The sequence below is a fragment of the Vulpes vulpes genome, chromosome 6, assembly GCF_048418805.1.
Source record: "Vulpes vulpes isolate BD-2025 chromosome 6, VulVul3, whole genome shotgun sequence".
NCBI classification, from domain to species: Eukaryota; Metazoa; Chordata; class Mammalia; order Carnivora; family Canidae; genus Vulpes; species Vulpes vulpes.
This window is the reverse complement of record NC_132785.1, coordinates 85,169,331-85,192,495: the sequence shown is the minus strand read 5'-3', so window position 1 is coordinate 85,192,495 and position 23,165 is coordinate 85,169,331. Positions and strand designations below refer to the sequence as shown.

Sequence of the window (23,165 nt, the reverse complement as noted above, 5' to 3'; positions counted from 1 at the left end):
CCTTTTTAATGCTATTTTCATATTCTAAAATGTGCATTTCCAAAATAGGAACAAACTGATATATTACATTTTTTAAAAAATGCTAGTTGACTGGGAAAGGAAAGGGATGACACAATGCTGTTGGTGCAGATAGGTTTATGATATGGCTCTGAAATATGTTTTTTAACTTCAACGTTCCATTAAATACATCTGAGTTCAAAGATATTTCCTTCCCTTTAGTTTTGCAGTTATAAGTTTTATTTTCACAAAGAGTCTAGTCTTGTCAATTATTTTGTGATGCTTTTAATGGAAATTCCTGAAAAATCAAGAATGGAATCTAATTTTAGAGTCTTCTTAGTGATTCTCATCAATTGATAGATTCTCTTACTTTATTCTGTGAGACAATGGTTCTGAAAGATACTACACAAATAAAAGTTTTTAAAAATATATATTATGAGCCCCTCTAGGGGTATTGCAGTGTGCATGTTAACATGTTTAAAGCTCTGAAAAGTTCTGCAGGAAAGCACACTTTTATTCATATAGTCAGTCCCCAAATTTTATTTGTTCTGCTTTCTTTTAGCATGATCCCTTCTGATGTTTTTCTGAAATAAGTTTCGGCAAATACTTTTTCAGATAATAAAACTGTGCTTAGATGTCAGTTTTTATCAATCTTTCATCTCTCCTTAGAAATGATCATCAACTGAGCTGTAAAGCATGTAAACAGGCCCTTTTGCATGAAATTCCTTACAAAGGAGGAATGAGTAACAGCTATTACATTTAATACACTTCCCTGACACATTATATGATTAGGATACATAACTAGCTAGTCAGGGGACATGATGGAATGAGGTCTCCTGAGTCTTTTTGTACAGAATCCTCTTCCTTACATATATTTCTATATTAATACTGTTTATTCATCAAGTATTTTTCTGCTCCACAACAATATACCTGAACCTTAGAGGACATCAAATCTCTTCTTCTTTCTCTATCCTATTCCTCATGCCCCTATGCATCTCAGAACACAGGACTACCAAACAAAAAAGAGTTAACATGGACATAATGGACTGAATGGAAATGATTGGAATTTGTAAAGTTAATGCTTTGAAATGTCAACTTTAATTAAATTTGACAAAAGCTCTTGAATACCAACTCTACCAAGGAAGCAGCTTCAAAATTTGGGACAATAAAGAATGAGGCATGGCCTCATTCCCTAGGTATTCACAGTCTCCTTGAAGAGAAAGACTGGCATCTAATTATATTTGGGCAAATTGTATATACTATCATTTACTATTTCTTAAGTTGCTTTGCTGATGTAATTTATTTCCAACTGTTTATTCAATTGACATTATGTGGGACTGGCAAATACTCGTTTTACACTTCAATATTCTTATTGTCTTTAATAAATAGAAAATCAATTTTTTATTTGTCTACTATAAATGATCTCTAGATCCCTCTCTCTCAGCAAGATTTTGCCACTTTTTTTGTTGTACAGAATCCTACTGATATTATAAGAATTGATATACTTGGAGAGTTTTAGCTAATTTAACCACTTAGAAGAGTGGGCATTGGTCACTCTGTCTCATCATACTTCTAAAAGAGATTCTTAGCAAAGGTTAAAAAGCTGACACTTGATATTTCATATCTGCAAAAAGATGCTTCCTCATTAAAATTTAAAACATTTTTAATGCCATTTAACTTAATGTCACTTTGTTCTGTCTACAAATTGTATTTTGTTATGGAACTTCTATGTGCTGTATACTTGTGGAACATTTGACAATCAATCAGTGTATTTCATAATTTTAAGTCTATAGTTACAGGCAAGATACAATCTCATGGCCTCCTCTTTGTCTTCATCTGCATTGCACTTATATTCCTGGGAGCCACAAGGCATAGACTTCTCCAAAGCCAGTAGTCTCTTACTCAAACATAAACTCAAGAAGTAATCTAATTTTAAATAATGGAAGTCTTCTTCAGAACTGTAGACATTTGTAGGTAAAAGTACACTTTCACCTCTAGGGAGAGGTCAGCAGCAAGAACCACCCAGATCTCTGCACTGGCCTTGCCTTAATATTCTGGTTTCATTCTATTCACAGAGTACCTACCTGTGAGTGCAATAAGAGTATCTATCCTCATGAGTAACTTGTCAAAAGTGAACATCAGACAAGTTTGTATTCAGTTCTTAGAATATTAAAAAACCCTGGCTATGGGTTATATGGCAATGTTTCTAAACTGATTATCCAAAATAGAGGCCCAGCTTGATCCCAGTTCTTTACATGAACTGGCAGACGGAACAAGTACTTTTTGAGGTTCATCCATCACAATTTATGATACATTAAGCTAAATCTAATGTTCTCTCAGGCTGGTGTTAGGGGATTTTCAATAGTCAGACTAAGAAATTGCATTTGGGGAAAGGGATTTCTCCTTTCTTTTTCAGTAGAATTTCTTTAGTTCTATAGAGTCTTGTTATATCTATTGGATCCTTGTTATATTCTGGTACTAATCGCAGATTGATTTTAAGCATTTGAAATCTTAACTGGTTAGCCGGAAATGACTTTAAATTAACATCGCCTGAACTACTGTAAATTGTTCACTGGAAAAGAGAGTGTTTAATTATAAATGAAGGAACCTGCTTCCCAGTCGATTAACTATATTAAACACTTTATATTTTCAAAGCTATACTCTATTGCTAATAAGCTATTTCTCACAATGGGTCTCAGAGGGAGCCTAATACTATCACCTCGTATTTTTATAAATGATGCACTTGACCCATAAAAATTAGATTGCCTGTATTGGACTACATAGAAATGAAAAACTAGAATTAGGTTTCAAGATCTTAATGTACCTGTGCTTAGTTGACAGAGACATGCTTTTAGTTTTCTGAGCAGCCAGAGTTAGAAAATCAAATAAACTTAACTGTCTATTGTTACCAGAGATGAGCACACGTTACGAGCACGCGTGCACATTTGTGTGTATGCGTGCTTACAGACACACAGAATTTCTTTTTCCTTAGAACGTTTCTGTTCTGTATGCAAAAGTAGGTATTCTGTTATGCTGTAGCAAAACAAACTGAGTTGGCTTTCCAGACAACTGATCCATGCTATTTCTTCTGATGTTCCTTAATTTTTAGCCCACTTGCTAGACTGACTTATCCGTTTTTTCCTTTTAGAATCTGTCATTTGCAAGACTAATGCGAATGATACTGGCCAAGTTGTAGAGGGTCTGATACTGAGAAAAACAAATATTTGTAGCAATGAGTTCATTTTAAAAGTTCGCTTGATTATATTGTTTTTTATCAAAAAATATAGTTGTATATCATATTGAATTTTATTTATTGATTATTAGATTTATAATCTTTAACATTTTTTACACTGGATTTTTTTTTAAATTTTTTTTTATTTATGTATTATAGTCACAGAGAGAGAAAGAGAGGCAGAGATACAGGCAGAGGGAGAAGCAGGCTCCATGCACCGGGAGCCCGATGTGGGATTCGATCCCGGGTCTCCAGGATCGCGCCCTGGGCCAAAGGCAGGCGCCAAACCGCTGCGCCACCCAGGGATCCCTACACTGGATTTTAAATGTTATTTTCCATGAATAAAACAGTTTGTTACGCAGAACATAAATTATGATTTTATGTTTTTATTTTTTAAATCCATGGCTTTTGGATTATTTTGTTCTTTCTATCTAACTAATCTAATCAGTTTGTAGTTCTCTCAATGGCCGTATCAGTTTAATATGTGACTATGCAGGGATCAGAACTAGACAACAGTAACTGCTTAGTAAATAAATGTCACTGAAACAGAATTTTTTGTTGTGTTTGTATAAGGCCACCAATATAATTCTGGAATGAAATTTATTCTAAATATACCTCCATATGAAGCTATTAATAATTATATACTTAAAAACTAGGGGCAGCCCAGGTGGCTCAGCGGTTTAGCATCACCTTTAGCGTCGCCTTCAGCCCAGGGCCTAATCTCAGAGACCCAGGATCGAGTTCCACGTCAGGCTCCCTGCATGGAGCCTGCTTCTCCCTCTGCCTGTGTCCCTCCCCGCCCCCCTGTGTGTCTCTCATGAATAGACAAAATTAAAAAAAAAAACTAAAATTAAGAATTGTCTGTTTAAAATTTTTATTTAGGCATAAATTTTTCTATAGAAACAGAGTGTGGTTTCCCTAGACATGAGTATCATAAATGTCACATGGATAAATTGGACTATAATCTATAAGTACACAATTTGCTGTACCAATCATGAAGGTAAGGGTTATGTCTGCTTTGTTCATCTCATGTAATAAGAGCCACATCTAGTACCTAGTGGTGAATAGGAGCCCTATAATTTTTTTCTTGAAGAAATAAAAAGATATAAACATCATTTTTGATATTCATTTATCTCTTCTCACTAAGATGCAAACAAAAAAGAGCAAACAAAAAATACTTGCAGCTGACGAGTAAAAAAATTAAAAGCAAAATTTTTAAAGATTAGAACTGTATTAATCTCTAATGCATTCTTACACAGTTCTGCAGATCTCCATGGTATTTCCTGACCTTTATGAATGAATTAGGGAAAACTCAGGGAAGGTTACCCAGAATGCAGTTAGAAGGCCTCCAATATTTGTGGGTCTTCTAAATTCACATCATTTTGCTGCTGTCGCTTATATATGGTTTAATGGTAAAAAGCGGATGGACAATATTTTATTCTGCTAATTATGTTGCAGTGCATATTCTACATATTGTCATACAGAGTTACAAAGTAATATTAAGAGAGAGGGAAGTGGGTAGGATGTTAGTGAGAAGAATGTGTGTATAAGAATCACTGCCAGAAAAAGGAGCAAACCCTATTCTTTATTGGATCCCACAGTATCATTCAAAGTTCAGAGGTGGAGCCCTTAGAAGACAGTAGCTGCTCCCCAAGAAGCCTCTGGTAATCTTCACTACTGCCACAGGTTGTGAGAACAATCCTGACCTTGCACCCAGAAAGCTCTACTGTTAGGATACAAACACAGCATGTTTTCCAAACCATCTGCTGAGAGTTTCTTCTGGCCATCTGCAGGAGAGAGCCAGCAAACAGTTTCAACTGGAAACATCTATGTATGGTGAAATAGAACAGTCACAGCAAATGTTTTGAAAACAGTTTTCTTTTTCAATTCAGATTATTTCAGTATATAAAAATGCATTATGAACGTGAACCGACTCAATTCTTACCAAACTAGTTTTGATCAGCAGGTAGATACAATCTTAGAAGAATTTTCTTTAATCTAACATTTGTGCAATATTTGAGTTGTCTGGGAAATTGTTCCATAATTAAGGGATGGCATAGATATTGAATTGGGCTTAATGATCCACATTATTTTTAACTCTAATACCTAATGATGTTATACAAATAAGTTACATCATTTTTTCAAAATTCAATGGCAACCGATTTAAGTATCACGTATAGACTTAAAGCATCCTTTCTATCACTGGAAAATATTATCCAATTCATAAAAATCATGTTTAGTGTCTCTAACTGACTTAGGCCTTCAGATACTTCCAGATTATTTAAGAGGTTTACTAACATGTTAGCACACTACTTGGAAATAATAAAGAAACATATATACATTTTATTTTATTTTGTTTTACTTTATTTCAGCTCAGAGATTATTACCTAAAGTGAATGAATCCTTAACATTATGGAAGTAACACTAACTATTTATGGAATTTTTATGTTTTAGCATTAAAAAAAGGACGATTTTGGATCACACCAGATCCTTATCACAAAGATGACAACATCCAGATTGGGCGTGAGGTGAAAATATCTTGCCAAGTAGAAGCTGTTCCTTCTGAGGAGTTAACATTTAGTTGGTTTAAAAATGGTCGTCCATTAAGAAGTTCTGAGAGGATGGTTATTACACAGACTGATCCTGATGTCTCTCCGGGAACGACAAACTTGGACATCATTGATTTAAAATTCACGGATTTTGGGACATACACATGTGTAGCGTCTCTGAAGGGAGGAGGAATATCTGATATCAGTATTGATGTTAATATATCCAGCAGCACAGGTAAGAAGCATGTTTGTGATGCAAAAGATGTTTGCATTGAGAATAATTTCTTTACGTTTAGCAAACAAAAGTCTTCAGCCAAGCTAAGGTCATTCTTATTCTTAAAGTTTCATACAACCAAATCCTAACGTTCTGAATGCCCAATAAATATCATATTAAAAGACACTGTTATTTCTATTTGGATTTAGATTTACCTGAGGTTTTACAGAAATAGTGCAAATAAAATTGATACTTTGACTATGATAGGTATAGGCTCCCGGATTAAATGACAGATTTTTTAAATTGCTAGGAACCCTCTGTAGACTCTAAAATTATATTAATTAATAAAGTCAAGCAGCAAATGCCTAAAAAGCTAAGGCAAATTTTGGAAATGTTAAACAAACAAAATGTTTAGTTCTAAGAAGAAAATACTGAGAGATAATTTAAAAGTATTCAAGTATAAGATTTATAAGAAATGTGTTTTCCAGCAATAAAGGTGTTAAATTTGTAATCATGTGATTTTTTTTGAAGAATGTGATGATAGAATCTCTTCACAGTGAGAATGGTTAAATGAAAAAGTGTGTTGGAGTGAAATTCCTTCTTTTAAAGTTAGAAGTGAAAAATGTTATCTATTTTCCCTCAATGAAATATACATCTGTCGATGAGGTAAGTTCTAGGATTATGGTATGGGACGACACACTGGCTTACCTCTTAGGATATTTTAAAATCCTGTGACCCATGAACTACAATCAGTATGCATCCGGACAACACCAAAGTAGCTTTATTTGTGATGCCAGCTTGTTACCGAACTGAATTTCAATTTAGGATTTTTATATAATTCTAGGGTGAATACTATGTGTTGAGAGCACAAATGTAGCTGGCAGACATACTGTTTTGAGAACACTTAAACTGCTTTTCCTTTCCAGTCAGGTGGCATTTTGACTCTCGTACGGTAACAGATTGACCTTTGATTTTGTGTTGTCTCATGATTCTAAATTGCAATGCACACTAGATTGATTTTACTCCATCAGGGATATAGGTCCATTCTTCAGGCTGACAAAATGTGCTTACTCTTCACCATTCTGCATTATTTCCAAGAGATGTTACATTTTTTATCAGCTACAGTTAATGTATAAGGAGATTAGAGTGATGAAAGTTACTTGTGTTTGGACAGATATCCCTTTCTAGGAAAAAAATAACTATTTTAATAATAACTATCATCTAACCTTTATTTCCAAATTGGTTCTAGCACTAGGAGATAGATCATTTTAAGACATCTAATAGAGAGCTGTTGATATGCGTGGTCATCATTAGTTGAAGTTTTCATTCAGTCAACAAATACCCATTGGTCGCCTACAATAATATGCTAGGTGACATCCAACAGTGATATTTCCTATAAGAGTGAGAACATTATCTGTCTTATTTATGAGTGATGATTTTCCAGAATTATGAGCATTGCTTTTTTTGTTTGCATGTTTTTGTTTGCTTGTTGTTATTGTTTCAGAATCAGTAACACAAACCCAGATCCAAAGAATCCATGCTGCTTTCTAGACAGACTTGTCTAATAGTAGCACTATTCATACAACATTACACAAATCAAAGAGGGAGTGTGCAATGGGCAGAAGAAAGGAGCATTATATAATATCTACAAAATTAGTTCTAACATTTATTTTTAATTATACTACTTACCTATTTCAAAATATGCACTGTAAATGGCAGAGAAGATAACTAGCATTGATTCATGAACTTTCTAAAAATCCTAAAAGAAAAATGCCAAAAGATGATCAGAAAAGCAAAAAATATTTGAGAAATGCTTCTTAGTAATAAAAGTTTACTTATAATGAGTAAAATTTCTTAAGCAGTTATTATTTTGTCTGGTTACCAAAAGTAGGTAGAAATAAAGGAGATATATGAAGTCCTCTTTCAAAGCATTCACGTTCACTGTCGCCCACCGTCACAGGCCGACTTGGTTATTCCCATCTCCTCCTGGGAGTGGAAGCTCCCTGAAGGCTGGGTCTTTGTCAGTATTGCTCATTGTTGCAACCCCAGCATCTGAAACAATACAGAGTACTTTGCAGGTACTCAAAAAAATTGTTAAATAAAGAAATGAGCTAATTTGTTCCCATAGCTTCTAGGTTTTCTTTCCTCCCATTTCCTCTGAAAGATAGGCATTTGATCTGTTTCTTCCCACTCTTGTAATTCCCTACTGACTTAAAGAAAAGTTATTCAGTACACCGATTTATACTGTGATTTAAGCTATTATCACTCTTAGGGGCAGGATGGCTCCATGATTTGTGGTGTCTGGTGAAAATATAAAGCAGATCCCTTGTTCAGAACTTGCAAAGAATTCCATGATCCCACCATTCAAGGCATTAATTTATGCACAGGGCCCTTTGAAGTGAGGCTGCACAGGTGGGGCATGGTCATGGGGCTGGGGATTGTATTTTGATAGAAAGGCCTGCAGAAGATGATGTTTAACTGAAACATATTCTTTTTTTTTTAATATTTTATTTATTCATGAGAGACACAGAGAGAGAGAGCGAGAGGTAGAGACGCAGGCAGAGGAAGAAGCAGGCTCCATGCAGGGAGCCCGACGTGGGACTCGATCCAGGGACTCCAGGATCATGCCCTGGGCTGAAGGCAGGCATTAAACCACTGAGCCACCCAGGCGTCCCTAACCAAAGCATAATCTATCTTTATGCCAAAACTAGCTTTGATGTTCTATTTTGATTACAATAGAATGGAATACCAGATTACAGTATAAAGATTTATAGATCTGAGATTGTGCGATTCAGTTGGTATCTAAAGAATTATTTTTATCCTCACATAGTAAAAGACTACACTAAAGCAGTGATTTAACATGAATTATAGAGATATTCCTGGGGGTAGAGTTTGAGCAGTGAAAATGAATAAGCAATAGCATGGAGGAAAATCTTAGACTATATTAATTCTATGAACCACACAGGATTCAGAGGAAATTCCCTTAGATTAGGTGAGTAACGTCAAAGAGAAGGAAACTGTTGTTAAGATATAAGTCAATATGTGGGGACCTCTTAGATTCTGGATTTTGCTAGTAATATTAGTAGTAGTTTAGGGAATTTAGGATTGATCAAATAGTGATTTTCTTGTGTGTTAGACATTTTCTATTATATTAAATGTAAGCTATTCAGTGTGACAATTTAAACTTAAAAAAAAAAAAAGCCCTAAATCTTTTGTTTGTCATACAAATTCTTAACACTGAATTCTAATTTCCACTGTGTTTAAAAGACATATATGAAATGTATTAAGATGAGGATGACGTCCCATAAGACACTTCTGCCTAATACAGTTAGGAAACCTTTTTAAAAAAATTTATTATTTATTTGTTTATTTACTTATTTATTTATTCATGAGAGACGAGAGAGAGAGAGAGAGAGAGAGAGAGAGAGAAAGAGAGAGAGAGAGAGAGAGAGAGAGAGAGAGGCAGAGACACAGGCAGAGGGAGAAGCAGGCTCCATGCAGGGAGCCCGACGTGGGACTCCAGCCCAGAATCCCAGGATCACGCCCTGAGCCAAAGACAGACGCTCAACCGCTGAGTCACCCAGGCATCCCAGGAAACCATTTTTTTTTAAATGACATTTTTTAGACCATTTTTTTTAAACCACATCTCTAAATATGCTTTTGAGGACTTTTAAAATAGAAATATAAAATATCGGGCAGCCTGGGTGGCTCAGCAGTTTAGTGCTGCCTTCGGCCCAGGGCGTGATCTTGGAGACCCAAGATCGAGTCCCACATGTGGCTCCCTGCATGGAGCCTGCTTTTCCCTCTGCCTGTGTCTCTGCCTCTCTCTCTCTCTCTCTCTCTCTCTCTCTCTCTCTGTGTCTCATGAATAAATAAATAAAATCTTAAAAAAAGAGAGAAAATATCTCAGGAAGGTAAGTCCTAGTTTACAGAATTATTAATATTTTTAAAAGATAATGATTTGATTTTAGAAAAAATGAAGAGAAAGGCTACATGTATTTTGGAGTTCACCTCATGCATTTAATTGAATAATAAAAGCTATGGTACATAATGATAGATTATATCTTATTGTCACAATTCAACATTAGAAGCTTTTTTCTCACTCTATAAACATTCAGATTATTATAAGCATTTGTTGTTCTGTCTATTCAAAATCCATATTTCTGGCAGATTCTTCTATGGCATCATAGCTTTGTTTCTGGCTCCATGTCATGTGGTGACGGACGAACGAGTTTGCTCTTAAGGACCTTACTAAGTTTTCAAATTACCTAATTATCAGATTATTTAGAAAGTAGTCACGATATACAGTGGGAAGGAAGCTGTATTTACATTTAATCAGATTTGTTTAGGAATTCTGAATGCTTCCTCAATATTGGCCCAGGAACATTTCAGAGGAAAATGACATTTGAGTTAAATCTTGATGAACATAGCATTGTGAAAGTGGCAGTGGAGGGAGGGTACAGTTGGCAAAATACACAGGATGAAGGAAGTCCCAGGAATCTTACATGATTCTCAATGTTCTGCTTTTACTATAGGATTAGTATTGATATCAATATAAGCAAGTTATGTTGGCTTATTTCAATTTTATTAGTATCATTACTGAGAATATATTTTATCTTGCTAGCCTGCAGAACTTTAAAAACCACATTGCAGAAACTGAAGATGACTACAGTAATTTAGTTTCAGTTAATTAATTAATTAACTTACAGTAACTTATCAGTTGTAAGTAAATATACTGAAGTTTTCATTGTTACAATTCAATTTTGTAAAATGAAAATCTTCCACATACTTGCCGGAAAATGCATGCGAATTTTAGCCTAAAATTTCAGCATCAGTTAAAATCAACCCTTAAAATATTTTCACTTGATTGTTACTCATTTGAACAACTATAATTGTTATCATAGATATTTAATTTTCAGAAGGTTTGCAGAAAACTATTCCATTGCTTCCTCCAGTGTTGCTCTGTGGCAGAGTCCTTGGCTTGCATGTACTCTACTCCTCTGCATGACCTGACAGACTTGTAGGTTTATAGGAAACTCAGAAGCATCTGCATCATGGTAGAAAATACAAACAGTGAGACTGGTGCTCTGTGGAATTTCTGAAATGAGACATCTGGTGGGCAAATAGAGCAGAAGATTCAATACAGATTTGATGATTTTTTTTCCTCCCTTGTTAGAATACAGAAGTATTTTGTATAGCAGAAAATTGAACTAGATTTAGGGGATTAAACCAGAAGAGGCAGCAACATAAACATAGGTGCTGAGAGGTGACCAATTGAGAAAATCAGTTTGAAATCTTAGCTTTGCTGCTGTGTACCTGACTGGTTACTATAATTATGATGGTTAGCAAATGTCTGTACAAGTATTTACGTCGGTGAAATGAAAGTTCTCGTAGGGACATGATACACAACTAATAAGAATAGTTAATGAGCTTGAAGGCAAAAGAAAAATGATTAAGTCTGGTTCACTGATTGCTTTTTTTGCCCTTTTCCAGTTAAGGAAGAATAGCAACTCATAAAATTCTGCTGATTAAAACTGAAGTTCTGTAGGATGACTATAGTGAATGATAGATCCTTTTATGTAACAGGAAGCCGTAAGAAAGACCAGCACATGTAAGATCTGGCAGTGCTTTGATCAGAGGAAGCTTCCATGCATTCAAGAGTTATGTAATTGCTTCCTAAGTTACTGGACCCAGAAAAATTCATTTTCTTCCTTGACTCCAAAATTATGAAGTTTAATCCATAACTTCTAAATTAATGGTGAAGAACAGAGGCCAGAAATCTTTTTCTGTGAAGGGCCAAATAGTAAATAGTTTTAGCTTTGTGGGCTATGTGGTTTCTCTTGCTCCTATTCCACTCCATTGGTACAGTGGGAAAGCTGCCACAGACAGTAAAATGAATGAGCTTGATGGTATTCCAATAAAACTTTACAAAATCTAGTGGTGGGCTGTATTTTGTCCACCAGCCATTGTGTGCTAATATCTAACCTAGATTTTAGAATTCTGTTAAGAATTAGAATAATAACAAAACTGAACTCTGTGGACTTATTAGGAAACTAAGTTAAACCCACAAATAACTAATTGAGACAGAATCTCAGTCTCTTAATATTCCTCATTCATCTGTATATTTTGTTGGGTTCCTTGTTAAGTTAATCAGTATCTGCTAGTGTGGTCCAAGTTCTAGAATTATACCTCAGGGTCTCCTGAGATTACCTGAAATTGCTCCCATCTCATTCCTAATATATAAGACTTTTCTGCTGCCATTCTATTCTGCTCGTGACCTCTCCCACCTATCTTTTATCTGTTTCTGGATTTAAAAAATGTTCTTTGGATAGCTGAGGAGACAATGAAAAAAAAAAACACACCTTAAAAAAAATGAGTTACACTCTGAATTTCAGAGTCTTCTGATTATGAGGTCAGTTTGTATTTTTCTGAATGGCTGATAGGCTACTTTTCACGCTGGCTCCAGCAGGACTGGTTCTCTCAGTACTGAAACTTCCTCTCGCAGTTGACTCCTGTGCCCATTGGAAGGGGTATTATATCTGTCCTTGATATGGGCCAGAAAGAAGCACTATGTTGTAAGCAGTGTGTCAGTAGGGGAACTGTTGCTCTAAGAAGCAGTAAATTATCTCTTCTACAGCCTTTCCCACTTTCTTCTCATAGACTTTCCTCTTCACTTGCAGTATTGGGACTGGAACTACATTTGGCTAGCATATATCTTTACTGTGGTACTTAGATCCTTCAGTTGCTGTTGCACTTAGTGAACTTTACAGAGAGACACTGAACTGCAACATACTGTTTTTAATCACTATGTACACAGAACGTTCTTTGGGAAATATTGGGCTACATTCATCTATACTCATAGAGATATATAATTCTATTAATTTGTGCTTTTAGTAAAGGATGGTATTAATGGTAGCTTGTCTGGTGGGCATGGCTATATAAATTCATATTTAGATACAGTAAATTTTATCAACAAGAATATTTTATGCTTAACATTACCTACTTGAAAATAAGTTTTACTCCTTAAATTAAATGTTTTATTATAAAAAATTATTTAATAGTTTGGAACTATTTCTTCTATTCATTTATGTGAATCTTATATTGTTCAGTGGCTGATGCACATGTTCTACAAAGGAAACATGTAAATACAACAACCTAGAAGTGTTCCTTAGAAGGGAGCTTGTCTGGAATCTATGTTTGTATAGCTATTATGGCTTTTATTTGGATTATTTAAAATAATAAAAGAAAGATAACAGAAATAGCAACATATTATACAGATGGTTATACTTGCTCTTAAATAAGTTTGAGAAAATATCAGTTGTCTATTTGCATTCTTTTTCCTATTGTCGTTTACTTTCAAGTAGAATTAATGGATATTGTGGCTCTGGAACTTATGTCCAGTTCTGTGTTGCCTTTGATAACAATCATTCAAATAGTCAAATACCCATGCTTGAATGTTTTTAAAGTAAAGATACCTTCAGAATGCTTACCGAGTACCATATAAAATGTGCTGAATGACCTAAGAGAGAAATTGTGAAATTACACAAAATTAAGGCAAAGGCCTTTACAAAACCTTCTGAACTTCTGAAATTTTCTTAATGGAGATAGGAAAGCCAATACAAGAAATGTACACAGTATTTATGGCTCACTTCATCAGTATTTTTTCCTTTCCATCTGGTATATCTGACCTTTATTTCAGTTTCTCAGCCCTAAAGAAACTGCCCTATGTGGAGGAAGATTGAGGCTTGGAAATTTAAATTTGAGAGGCAAGGTCAACTGACAGTGCAGGCAGGAATAAAGCAAGTATTCTAATACAGCAAAAGAAATTAAGTATAGCTGTCACCTGTAATTCTAGGATTAATTAATGAAACATAGTGCATATTCAATCCAAAAAAGTTTTATTCAACGAGTACAGGTAAGGAGATATAGGAAGAAATAAAAATGCACAGAATCTAATTCATAGTTGATTTGATATCCTAGTGAGAATACACTTGAAAAACTTTAATAGCAAATGAAGTCTAGTATTGCTTTATGGACAATCAGACAAATATAGAAACATGTAGGAAATTAATGAATCTGGCCAGCAAGAATTTCATAGAGCAGATGGCATCTGAGCTAGATTAAGAATAAGGATTATTTGTGGGGTGCCTGGGTGGCTCCGTCATTTAAGCGTCTGCCCTCAGGTCAGGTCATGATCCCATCGTCCAGGGTCCTGGGATTGAGCCCTGCATTGGGCTCCCTTCTTATTTGGGAACCTGCTTATCCCTCTCCCTGTCACTCCCCCTGATTGTGCTCTCTCTCCCTGTCAAATAAATAAAATCTTAAAAAAAGAATAAGGAGGGACGCCTAGATGGCTCATCGGCTGAGCGTCTGCCTTCGGCTCAGGGCGGATCCTGGAGACCTGGGATCGAGTCCCACATCAGGCTCCCTGCATGGAGCCTGCTTCTCCCTCTGCCTGTGTCTCTGCCTTTCTCTGTGTCTTTCATGAATAAATGAGTAAAATCTTTAAAAAAATAATAAGGATTATTTGTAACTAGATCTTAGAAGAAATGAATATAATTAGACCTCATACATTCAATCAAGAATGATGAAAGAGTTTTATCATGAGGGTGGTATGATCAGATTGGTGTTTGGAGGCCTACTCACTGGATTAATGTTAAGAGTTCCAAAATGATACAGAGGAAGAATGGTGGAGAAATAAAACAGTTTCATTTAGAGATAATGTGAGAGAGAGCACAGAAAATTTTTGTGAGGAAGTGATAAGGCAGTGGGGATAGGCAATCCTTTATGTGGAGGTGTCATCAGAGAAGAAAAGATAACAGAAGGCTTAGCTAATAGAAAAAGCAGGAGCCTCACTCATGAACATCATCTGAGAAGTCAGCAAACTTCTTGGCATCTTAGATTCTTTCTCTCTCCACTACAGCTTTGGAATATTTTTAAGGAAGAGTTTGAGGAAATAGAATGGAAAAGAAGGAACATTAAAAAAAAAAGGTAGAAATTGGAGAGGTGGCAGAAGGACTCCTATTCAGCTGAAGAGATTGATAGGAATCAGATGAAGCCCTGAGTAGCACTCATGATCTCTCCTGTCAAGAGGTGATTTAGTCAGTGGCCAGTGCTTTCAGGTGAGTTTAAGAGAGAGCCTGACTGTCATCAGACAGTGTATGTAGTACAGAGCCACAGACTTAGGGTCAGACTTGTAATTACCAATTATTACCACTTAATGACTTTATGACCTTGAGTCTGGACCTCAAAATTTTTCATCTATAGAGTAAAGGGATCAACTGGGTAACTGATTTTTAAAGGGCATTTCGATGACAAAAAATAAGGATTTGAGGGAAATATTTCCAAGGGCTACTGTACTGCAGAGGGACGATAGCTATCCAGCTGAGAATTTATCCTCCTCCCCCGCTTTTTTTTTTTTTTTTTTTTATCCTCCCCCGCTTTTTTCCCAACTTCATTCACATCTAAGCATCTCTCTCTATTAGGACTTCTATGTAAGATTATATTTGGACAAATATTCTGACCAGATTCATACACATATATATATACAAATGGTATTAAACACACATAGTTGAAAACTACTTGCTTACGTAAGTTCTTCATCCCGTCCAAAGTATACTGTGCCTCTGTGATTCCAAAATGTTATATCCCAATTGTTTAGAATATGGTAATGCCACCTTCTGAGTGAGAAATTTTAGGTTGTAGGAGAGGTTTGAAAGGACAAATCGATTTGGGACTATTTATAGCCAAGGGGTTGGTAAGACATCCTTGTATTTCTGGTGACCAATTTAAAAATCAAGTCCGATGACCAGGAGAAAGGTCATGAGTAAAACATGGATTTCGCAAGCAGTTGTATTAATTAGAACTGGATGAGCTAACCCAAGAAGAGAATATGAAGCAAAGATAAAATGGTGGGAAAAAGCAAAAACCATGATGTAAATGAAAAAAAAAAAAGAGTAATCAGTGGAAATCAGGGGAAAAGAGTGCCTAGTTTGTGTGGAACTGGGGAATATCCAGAGGAAACCTTACATATTTACAACATCTTTAGGACCTTTAATAACTCTTCATCAGTATGAAGAGGCATGTAAAAGATTATATTTGTCCCAGATGCTTTAATAATGATACATGGATTTTGATAATGGAGGCAGCTCTTATTTTCCTTCCAGTGAATTGTGAATTGAGAGAGGGTGAAAAGGAGAGTACAATGGAGGCGAGGGTGGGAGATAGAGATTTACAGAAAGTAACATTTACACTAATTCTCTTTGCAATGAGATCATTTAAAGGAGTTATGGGGAACATTTGAAATGATTTTAGTTGGCCTTATCAGTAAGTTAGAAGTTGCTTTCAGAAGCAAGAATTGTATCAATGTTTCTGCTACTTATCTTTTTGGGAGGGCATAAATGCAAAGATTTGCTGCATTGAATTAATTATTTTTATAATAGTCCAATAAACATTAATCATGTTTGTAATTAGAATTTTCTCACATAGAACTGAATGTCAGTAATTATGGAAATAACATTGGATTCATAGTTTTCCTCCAATTATTCATCTTAAAAATGACTTTCTTTCCCCTAAATACCAAAACAAAGTGTCTACCTTACAGGTTATAGTTTAACAGTAATTAATTAGCTGTTGTATAATTACTATTCCGTGTGTTGAATATTTTTTTTAATTTGGTAGAGCTAAACACTTTTTGAAATTCCTGGATTACATTAAAATAAGAATGGGTCAATGAGAAATACAAAAGAATACCCAATTTATACTTCCTAAACTCTTCATCATCCTTTTAAAATGCAAGCAATGAGGACATAGGAACTTTCTGAATTTTAAATAACTAAATATTTCTCTAATCTAATGAGGACTGAACACCATTAGTTTCACAATTTTCATTTAAAACTGTAATAATTACCAATAATTTACTAGAGTTAAGACTTATGACAATATATTCATTAACTGATGGACAATAAATGTCTCTATCAAATTTTTACTTAAGAATGGAATATAAATTAGGTTATATTATTGAAAGCTATAACACCAAAACTCACTCTCGATCTTTTGTCTATAGAAGAAAGTTGTGGGAAGTAACACTATAATGTACTATTTATGTAATTATGATTACACTTCAGAATTTTATGTTTGTAGATGACATTACCAATTTGCCATTATCAATGTAGGAACAGAGAAATGAATAGAAGTAGCCATGGAGACTAGGTCCATAGACTAAATAGTTTGGTCACCATTTTGCTCTTGTGGTAATAGAAGCTTTTGAATCCTAGATCTTCTAGCATCAGAACACTGTAGTGATTTATTTGCAGTATATGGGTTTCATTTTACAGTTTACAATGTCTTAAATCAAAGCTATTTTTTTTCAAGATCTCCAAAATAGAGATTATAATTCCCATTAGTGCAAAGAACTTTCCCCAAAGAATATGCTTATGAATGAATACATTTTATCAGTAAAAGACTTCCTTAATTTTCATAGTCTTAATTTTTCATCCTTCGTTGTGGCATATCAGTGAGGTTAGGAAAGAGATTAAATAAATTTAGAAAATCATCACAACTGGAATTTTGGTGATGTAAATTTTAGGATGTTTATAAATTATGAACACCTATTTTTTAAATAAAAGATTATTGGGGCAGGTCCCCAAATACCTATGTTATAAAACATTTCAAAAAGATTTCTAAATGTCTCATTTATTGGCATAATTTTTAAATACTGAGGACACTTCTCAATAACCTGATACCTTTTGTTTTATAGAGAGGGAAATGGGCCCCAAAGCTCAGCTACTTACTTACTTCCTAAAGCCATATTCTGATTTAAGCTTAAAATCTCAGATTCAAAATCCACGATAGGAGCTTGCAGCATGCTGTAAAATGTTATATATCATAAGTGGATATTTCCTGTTACTATATCAGTGATTCTGAATTCAGTCACACTCTGTGACATGAAGAGATAGCATGAACGGATTTGCATGAAAGATCACTAAAGGCTGATCTTAAAATATTCCGGAAGGGATTCAGGTAACACTCTACTTGGATCATGTGGCCATGCCCTCTGTTGATGATGGAACATGACATCCTCCCCTACTCTGAGAACACCACTCCAAAGAGTGTTAGGATGTTACATTCCATTTACCAGTCTTATATTCCAGTCACAAAAGCAGAGCCGGCCCTACCCTATTCTAACTGAGGCACATAGCTTGAACAGTATTCATTTCACCAAAGAAGACCACTTTCAATGTTATGCTAGGTTAAGAATCCTCTTGTGCAGCTCAACATAGTTACACTTATCCTATCTGCCTGAGAAGAGTGGGTCTTTATTTTTTGTTTATTTATTTATTTTAAGATTTTATTTATTTGAGAGAGAGAGAGAGCATGAGATGGGGGAGGAACAGGGAGAGAGGGAGAAGCAGGGTGCCTGACAGGGGATCAGTCCCAGGATCCTGGGATAAAGACCCGAGCCAAAGGCAGACGCTTAACCAAATGAGCCACCCAGGTGCCCTGGGTTTGGGTCTTTAAAATACTACTTAACCACATCTGGTATCAAAGTGGCATACTTTAAATATTAACCGTAACCCCTGAATATACATTAAAGCTTAAAGCACACAAACATAGATCACATTGTCTATAGTAAAGCACTTAAAAAAAATTGCAGCATAACAAAAGCACAGACAAATGCATGAAATGTAAGCATGTAGCCTAGAAAGTGAACACATGTTATATAACTACACAAAATTTAAGAAACAAAGCATTACCATATGCTGAAGATTCAAAGTAAATTATAGACTGCATAATATAACAATAATCTAAGATGTTTGGAAGGTTTATTATATTCCAGTTGCTAGGCTAAGCATTTATTTTTTTTTAAAGATTTTTATTTATTTGAGAGAGAGAGAAAGAGAGAGAGAGATAGCATGAACAGGGGCAAAGGGTGAGAGACAAGCAGAGTTCCCACTAAGCTGAGCAGGGGAGCTCCCTCCCAGGCTTGACGTGGGGCTCGACACCAGGACCCTGAGTTCATGACCTGAGATGAAGTCAGACACTTAACCAACTGAGCCACCCAGACTCCCCTCGGCTAAATACTTTAAAATTAATACTTCACTGAATCTTCAAAACACTATTTGAAGTAGATACTACTGTGATTATACCCATTTTACAGATAAGAAATTTGAGCTTTAGAAAGCAAAAGTAAGTATAGTAGGCCTCAGAGTTTCTGAGTAGAACAGTAACTTCTTGAACATAGGTCATTTCTGGCTGCAGAACTCTGGTCCTTCATAGAAAACACACAACCTCTCAGTGGAATGTACACTTGTAATGAGATTTCAGGCTCCCAAGGTAAACTGTGAGAAATGTATTTTTGATAAGTGAACTCATCTCAGAATTCTCAAATCATATCATGTCTGCTTTCATTTGAGGCCCAAGAAAACGTTTTGGGTGAAAGTCAGCCTATGAAGCAGCTTAGGACCAGGACTGAAATCTTTAGAAATAGAGGCGTGACAGTTGTTTGCAGGAACATTGCACAACACTTCTGGACTGCGCTCAAATATGCAACAGGCAAATAAATCAGAATTTCCCAGATTCTAGAGATGTTCGATCAGTGACAACTAGATTGAAAAGATGTGAAATGTGAAGCGCATATCATTGCACTTTAAAGAAAGGTTCTATGCACAGTATGAAATGTATTGGTAATTTAAATATGTGAAGTAGAAATAATAAAATGACAGGTAGCTCAAATGTCTGCATCTAAAAGGCACATAGTATGAATTACAGTCCACTATACGTGAAATATAAGTAGTCCACTTTCACCAAGTCTGTCTAAATAATATTTGTAAACAAAAATATTTAGTTGACATTTAAGCAGAAATACTCTTGCTTAGGAATAAAATGCAACATAAAACCATATTAATAAAATTCCAATAAACTCTATTCACACTCATGTATTAGCCCAGAATGAGTTATGTATCATTCCAATCAATGGCATTATATGAGTTTTTATATGGTTTTAAAATTAGGCTCATGTTTTTATTGTATCCTTCTATACTTCTACAGACTGACAGAAGGGATAATAAAATGCAATCATGCATTGGTAGAGTATTTGTTAATAAAGTGTTCATGTGTTATAAAAGAAAACCCTCCTCCTATTTTTTAATTGACCAGTTCGTTTCCTACTAACAGATCTGTTAATTAAACCTCATTTGCCCTAAAGAACATGTGGCCTTGATCTGTTGATGGAACATTGTGTTCACTGGTTGTTTCATTTTGCTCTTGACAAAGCGTGAAACAGCCAGCCTCATTTTATGTCAAAATGTTTATTAAAATGGCAGTGGTGTCTATTTCCACAGGATAAGGCATATTCAGTGATACACAATCAGTGGCATAATTAGGGAATTCGTAAACCACAGGCATTGTCCAGAGTGATCATTTATAAAGGGCCTAACAATGTCACGTGGATTCTACAAGTAGACAAATGGCCTTTTTATTATAGAAGCAAATTGATTTTTCCAGCCATTCTGCATTGAAGAGTTTACCACTGTGAGCAACAGTTGCTCTAGAAAGTAAAATAAATTATGGATTGCTTGAAAGCATCTCTCTTTTGCTATGCTTTCATAAAATGCATTTGATATATAATTTATAACTTATCATATTCCTTCATCCACAGGAAAGCAATCACATAATTAACATGATGAGACAGCTCCTTTTTACTTACCGTTCCCTGGTTTTCACGGCAACACCCTGACCTTTGTGATAATGGATAGCACTGACATTTTGTCATCCTCAAAATGGAGGAATAGATGTATTTAGGAATGCCTAAACCTCTTTACTTGATAGAAGCAGAACGAGAGCTGGGATATCTGTATTATGTGCCATTTTAGGATAATATCCAAACACACATATCAAATTATTATGTCTAATGATAGAAATTGGCGACCTTCTTTCCTTGGATGGCAGTGGGGGATACTTGTATTCAAATTTTTAGAAGTTCATTCTTGTCCTTTCCAACATGTTATCATCTTCGAAAATGTTTTTGTCTGAAATGAATATATATCTGATGGTCTTGATCTTTTCCAGAAAAAAAATGCATGTATGTCTACAAAATAACTGACAATGGCAATGTGATTTATTTATACATTTGTAATTTATATATATAAATACATGTATATTATGTATATATATACATATATAGTTTTATAATATTTCTTTAACCCTGGGTATACCCACTTTCAATACTTGAGACATCATGGGTATGAATAAAGCAAGACCTTTGACTTCAGTATAGAAATATATGTATAACAATAAAATACATTGATATTACACCAATGAAAGGCAATTATAAGAAATGTATTGTTTACTCAGTGCTAGACCTTGTGCTCAATATTTTATGTATGCTTTATTGTTTAGTCCTATGAAATGTGAAGTTACTACTGTTACGCTCACTTTATTTAGAGTAAACTGAGAAACCTAGGTTACAGAACTTTCCCAAGGTTATGCACCTACTAGATGGTAGGGCTGGGATCTAAATTTAGGCTGCTAGACATGAACTTTGCTCTCTATAAGTATATTACACAGTTCCAAGTGCAGAGGATACTCTAATGTGCATTATACTGTTGTATCTTTAAATTATCATTAAATTCTCCTTTTCATCAGCCTTGTATGCAGATTAAGGAAGCAGATTAAGGTGGCATAAAATTGCACAGCTGGGAGATGGGCTGGGTTGAGACCAAGTAAAATTTCTAATCTCTTACACTTACAACTCTTCTAGATTCTCTACGTCCATTAAAAAGGGCCTTCTGATTTAAAAATAATTATGTGCAATTACTGCTACAAATAATCCTCCCTATTTATCCATTTCCATAATCCATAGTGAATTTTTTGAAAGTAGTGAATGGCCTAATTTATCTCTCCTGCCCTGAGTCTTAAGGATATATATCTATTGAAAGGGCTCTAAAAGATGTGTTAAAATGAATTGGTGTTAGCTCTAAAACAACATGTAAGTTTTCATACATGCAGTCCTGCTTTTGTTATTCCCAGGATGTTTGCTACTGATTTAAGGGATAGTGCATTTACACACACAGAGAAATGTATTTGGATAAATGATTTTAAGAGCAAGGAAGCAAGGACATAAATACGTTACTGAATAGAAGTATTGCAGGAAATTGGTGATCTTTCTCTCCTGCTTGTTATTTTTAGTTTCTATAATAGATGTTTAGAATGAAGTATTCAACTTTTAAAGTTATAATTCTTAATCGATTGCTTATACCCAAATAACTGTCATTTTCTAGCTTTACTCTGCATTATTTAAAAAATACCTATGAAAAAATGAAATGGAATTTGAATAATAGAAAGTTAAAGAAGTAATTCCCTATTTCCCGGAAATGGTTATAGATTATCTCTTTATCAAATAACTTAGTCATATTTTAGTAAATATCGTAGCACTTTATTTGATATTTTAACTCTTATAGAATACCTCCCTTTGGGGATCCCTGGATGGCTCAGCGGTTTAGAGCCTGCCTTCAGCCCAGGGCGTGATCCTGGAGTCCATGGATCTAGTTCTGCGTAGGGCTCCCTGCGTGGAGCCTGCTTCTCCCTCTGCCTATGTCTCTGCCTCTCTCTCTCTCTCTCTCTCTCTGTATCTCTCATGAATAAATAAATAAAATCTTTAAAAAAAAAAAGGAATACCTCCCTTCTTATAAAAAATAAGTGCTTCTTTTGCAGTCCATATCTCTTCCAACATTCTCAGTCTGGTCCAGATTCCTAACTTGCTAAAATTTTAGCATTATTTGAGTGACTAGCAAACAGAACTATCTTACTCCTGTTTTTTTTTAATTGTTTTTTTAAAGTTTTCTATGTAAGAGACTTTTACGTACTTAATCAGTGACCAGTCATTTCTATATTTCAGTGCTTGAGAAACACATACTGTAAATCAGGGAAGGGAAGTTAAAAACAAACAAACAAAAAAAGAGATATGCTTTCATATCTTCTTCCAAAGAGGGGAGTAGAAAATTCTCTTTCTCTCTCTCTCTATCAGATTTCATTTATTTATTTGAAAGAGAGAGAATAAGCAGGAGGAGTAGTTGAGAGAAGGGGGAGAAACAGGCTCCTCACCTCTGAGAAGGGAGCCCAACTTGGGGCTTTTTTTCCCAGGATCCTGGGATTCTGACCTGAGCCTAAGGTA

The 23,165-nt window shown here is 35.1% G+C and overlaps 1 protein-coding gene across 3 annotated transcripts in view; it reads left to right on the top strand.

The window, feature by feature from the left end:
• The window catches only part of MDGA2 (MAM domain containing glycosylphosphatidylinositol anchor 2), a 768,370-nt gene that overhangs the window by 563,209 nt on the left and 181,996 nt on the right, over positions 1 to 23,165 (top strand). For all 3 annotated transcript variants that reach the window (XM_026000757.2, XM_072761491.1, XM_072761490.1), the window contains one exon: positions 5,684 to 6,013. In XM_026000757.2, the coding sequence (XP_025856542.1) occupies positions 5,684 to 6,013 (330 nt within the window). The remainder of the gene's footprint in view (positions 1 to 5,683; positions 6,014 to 23,165) is intronic.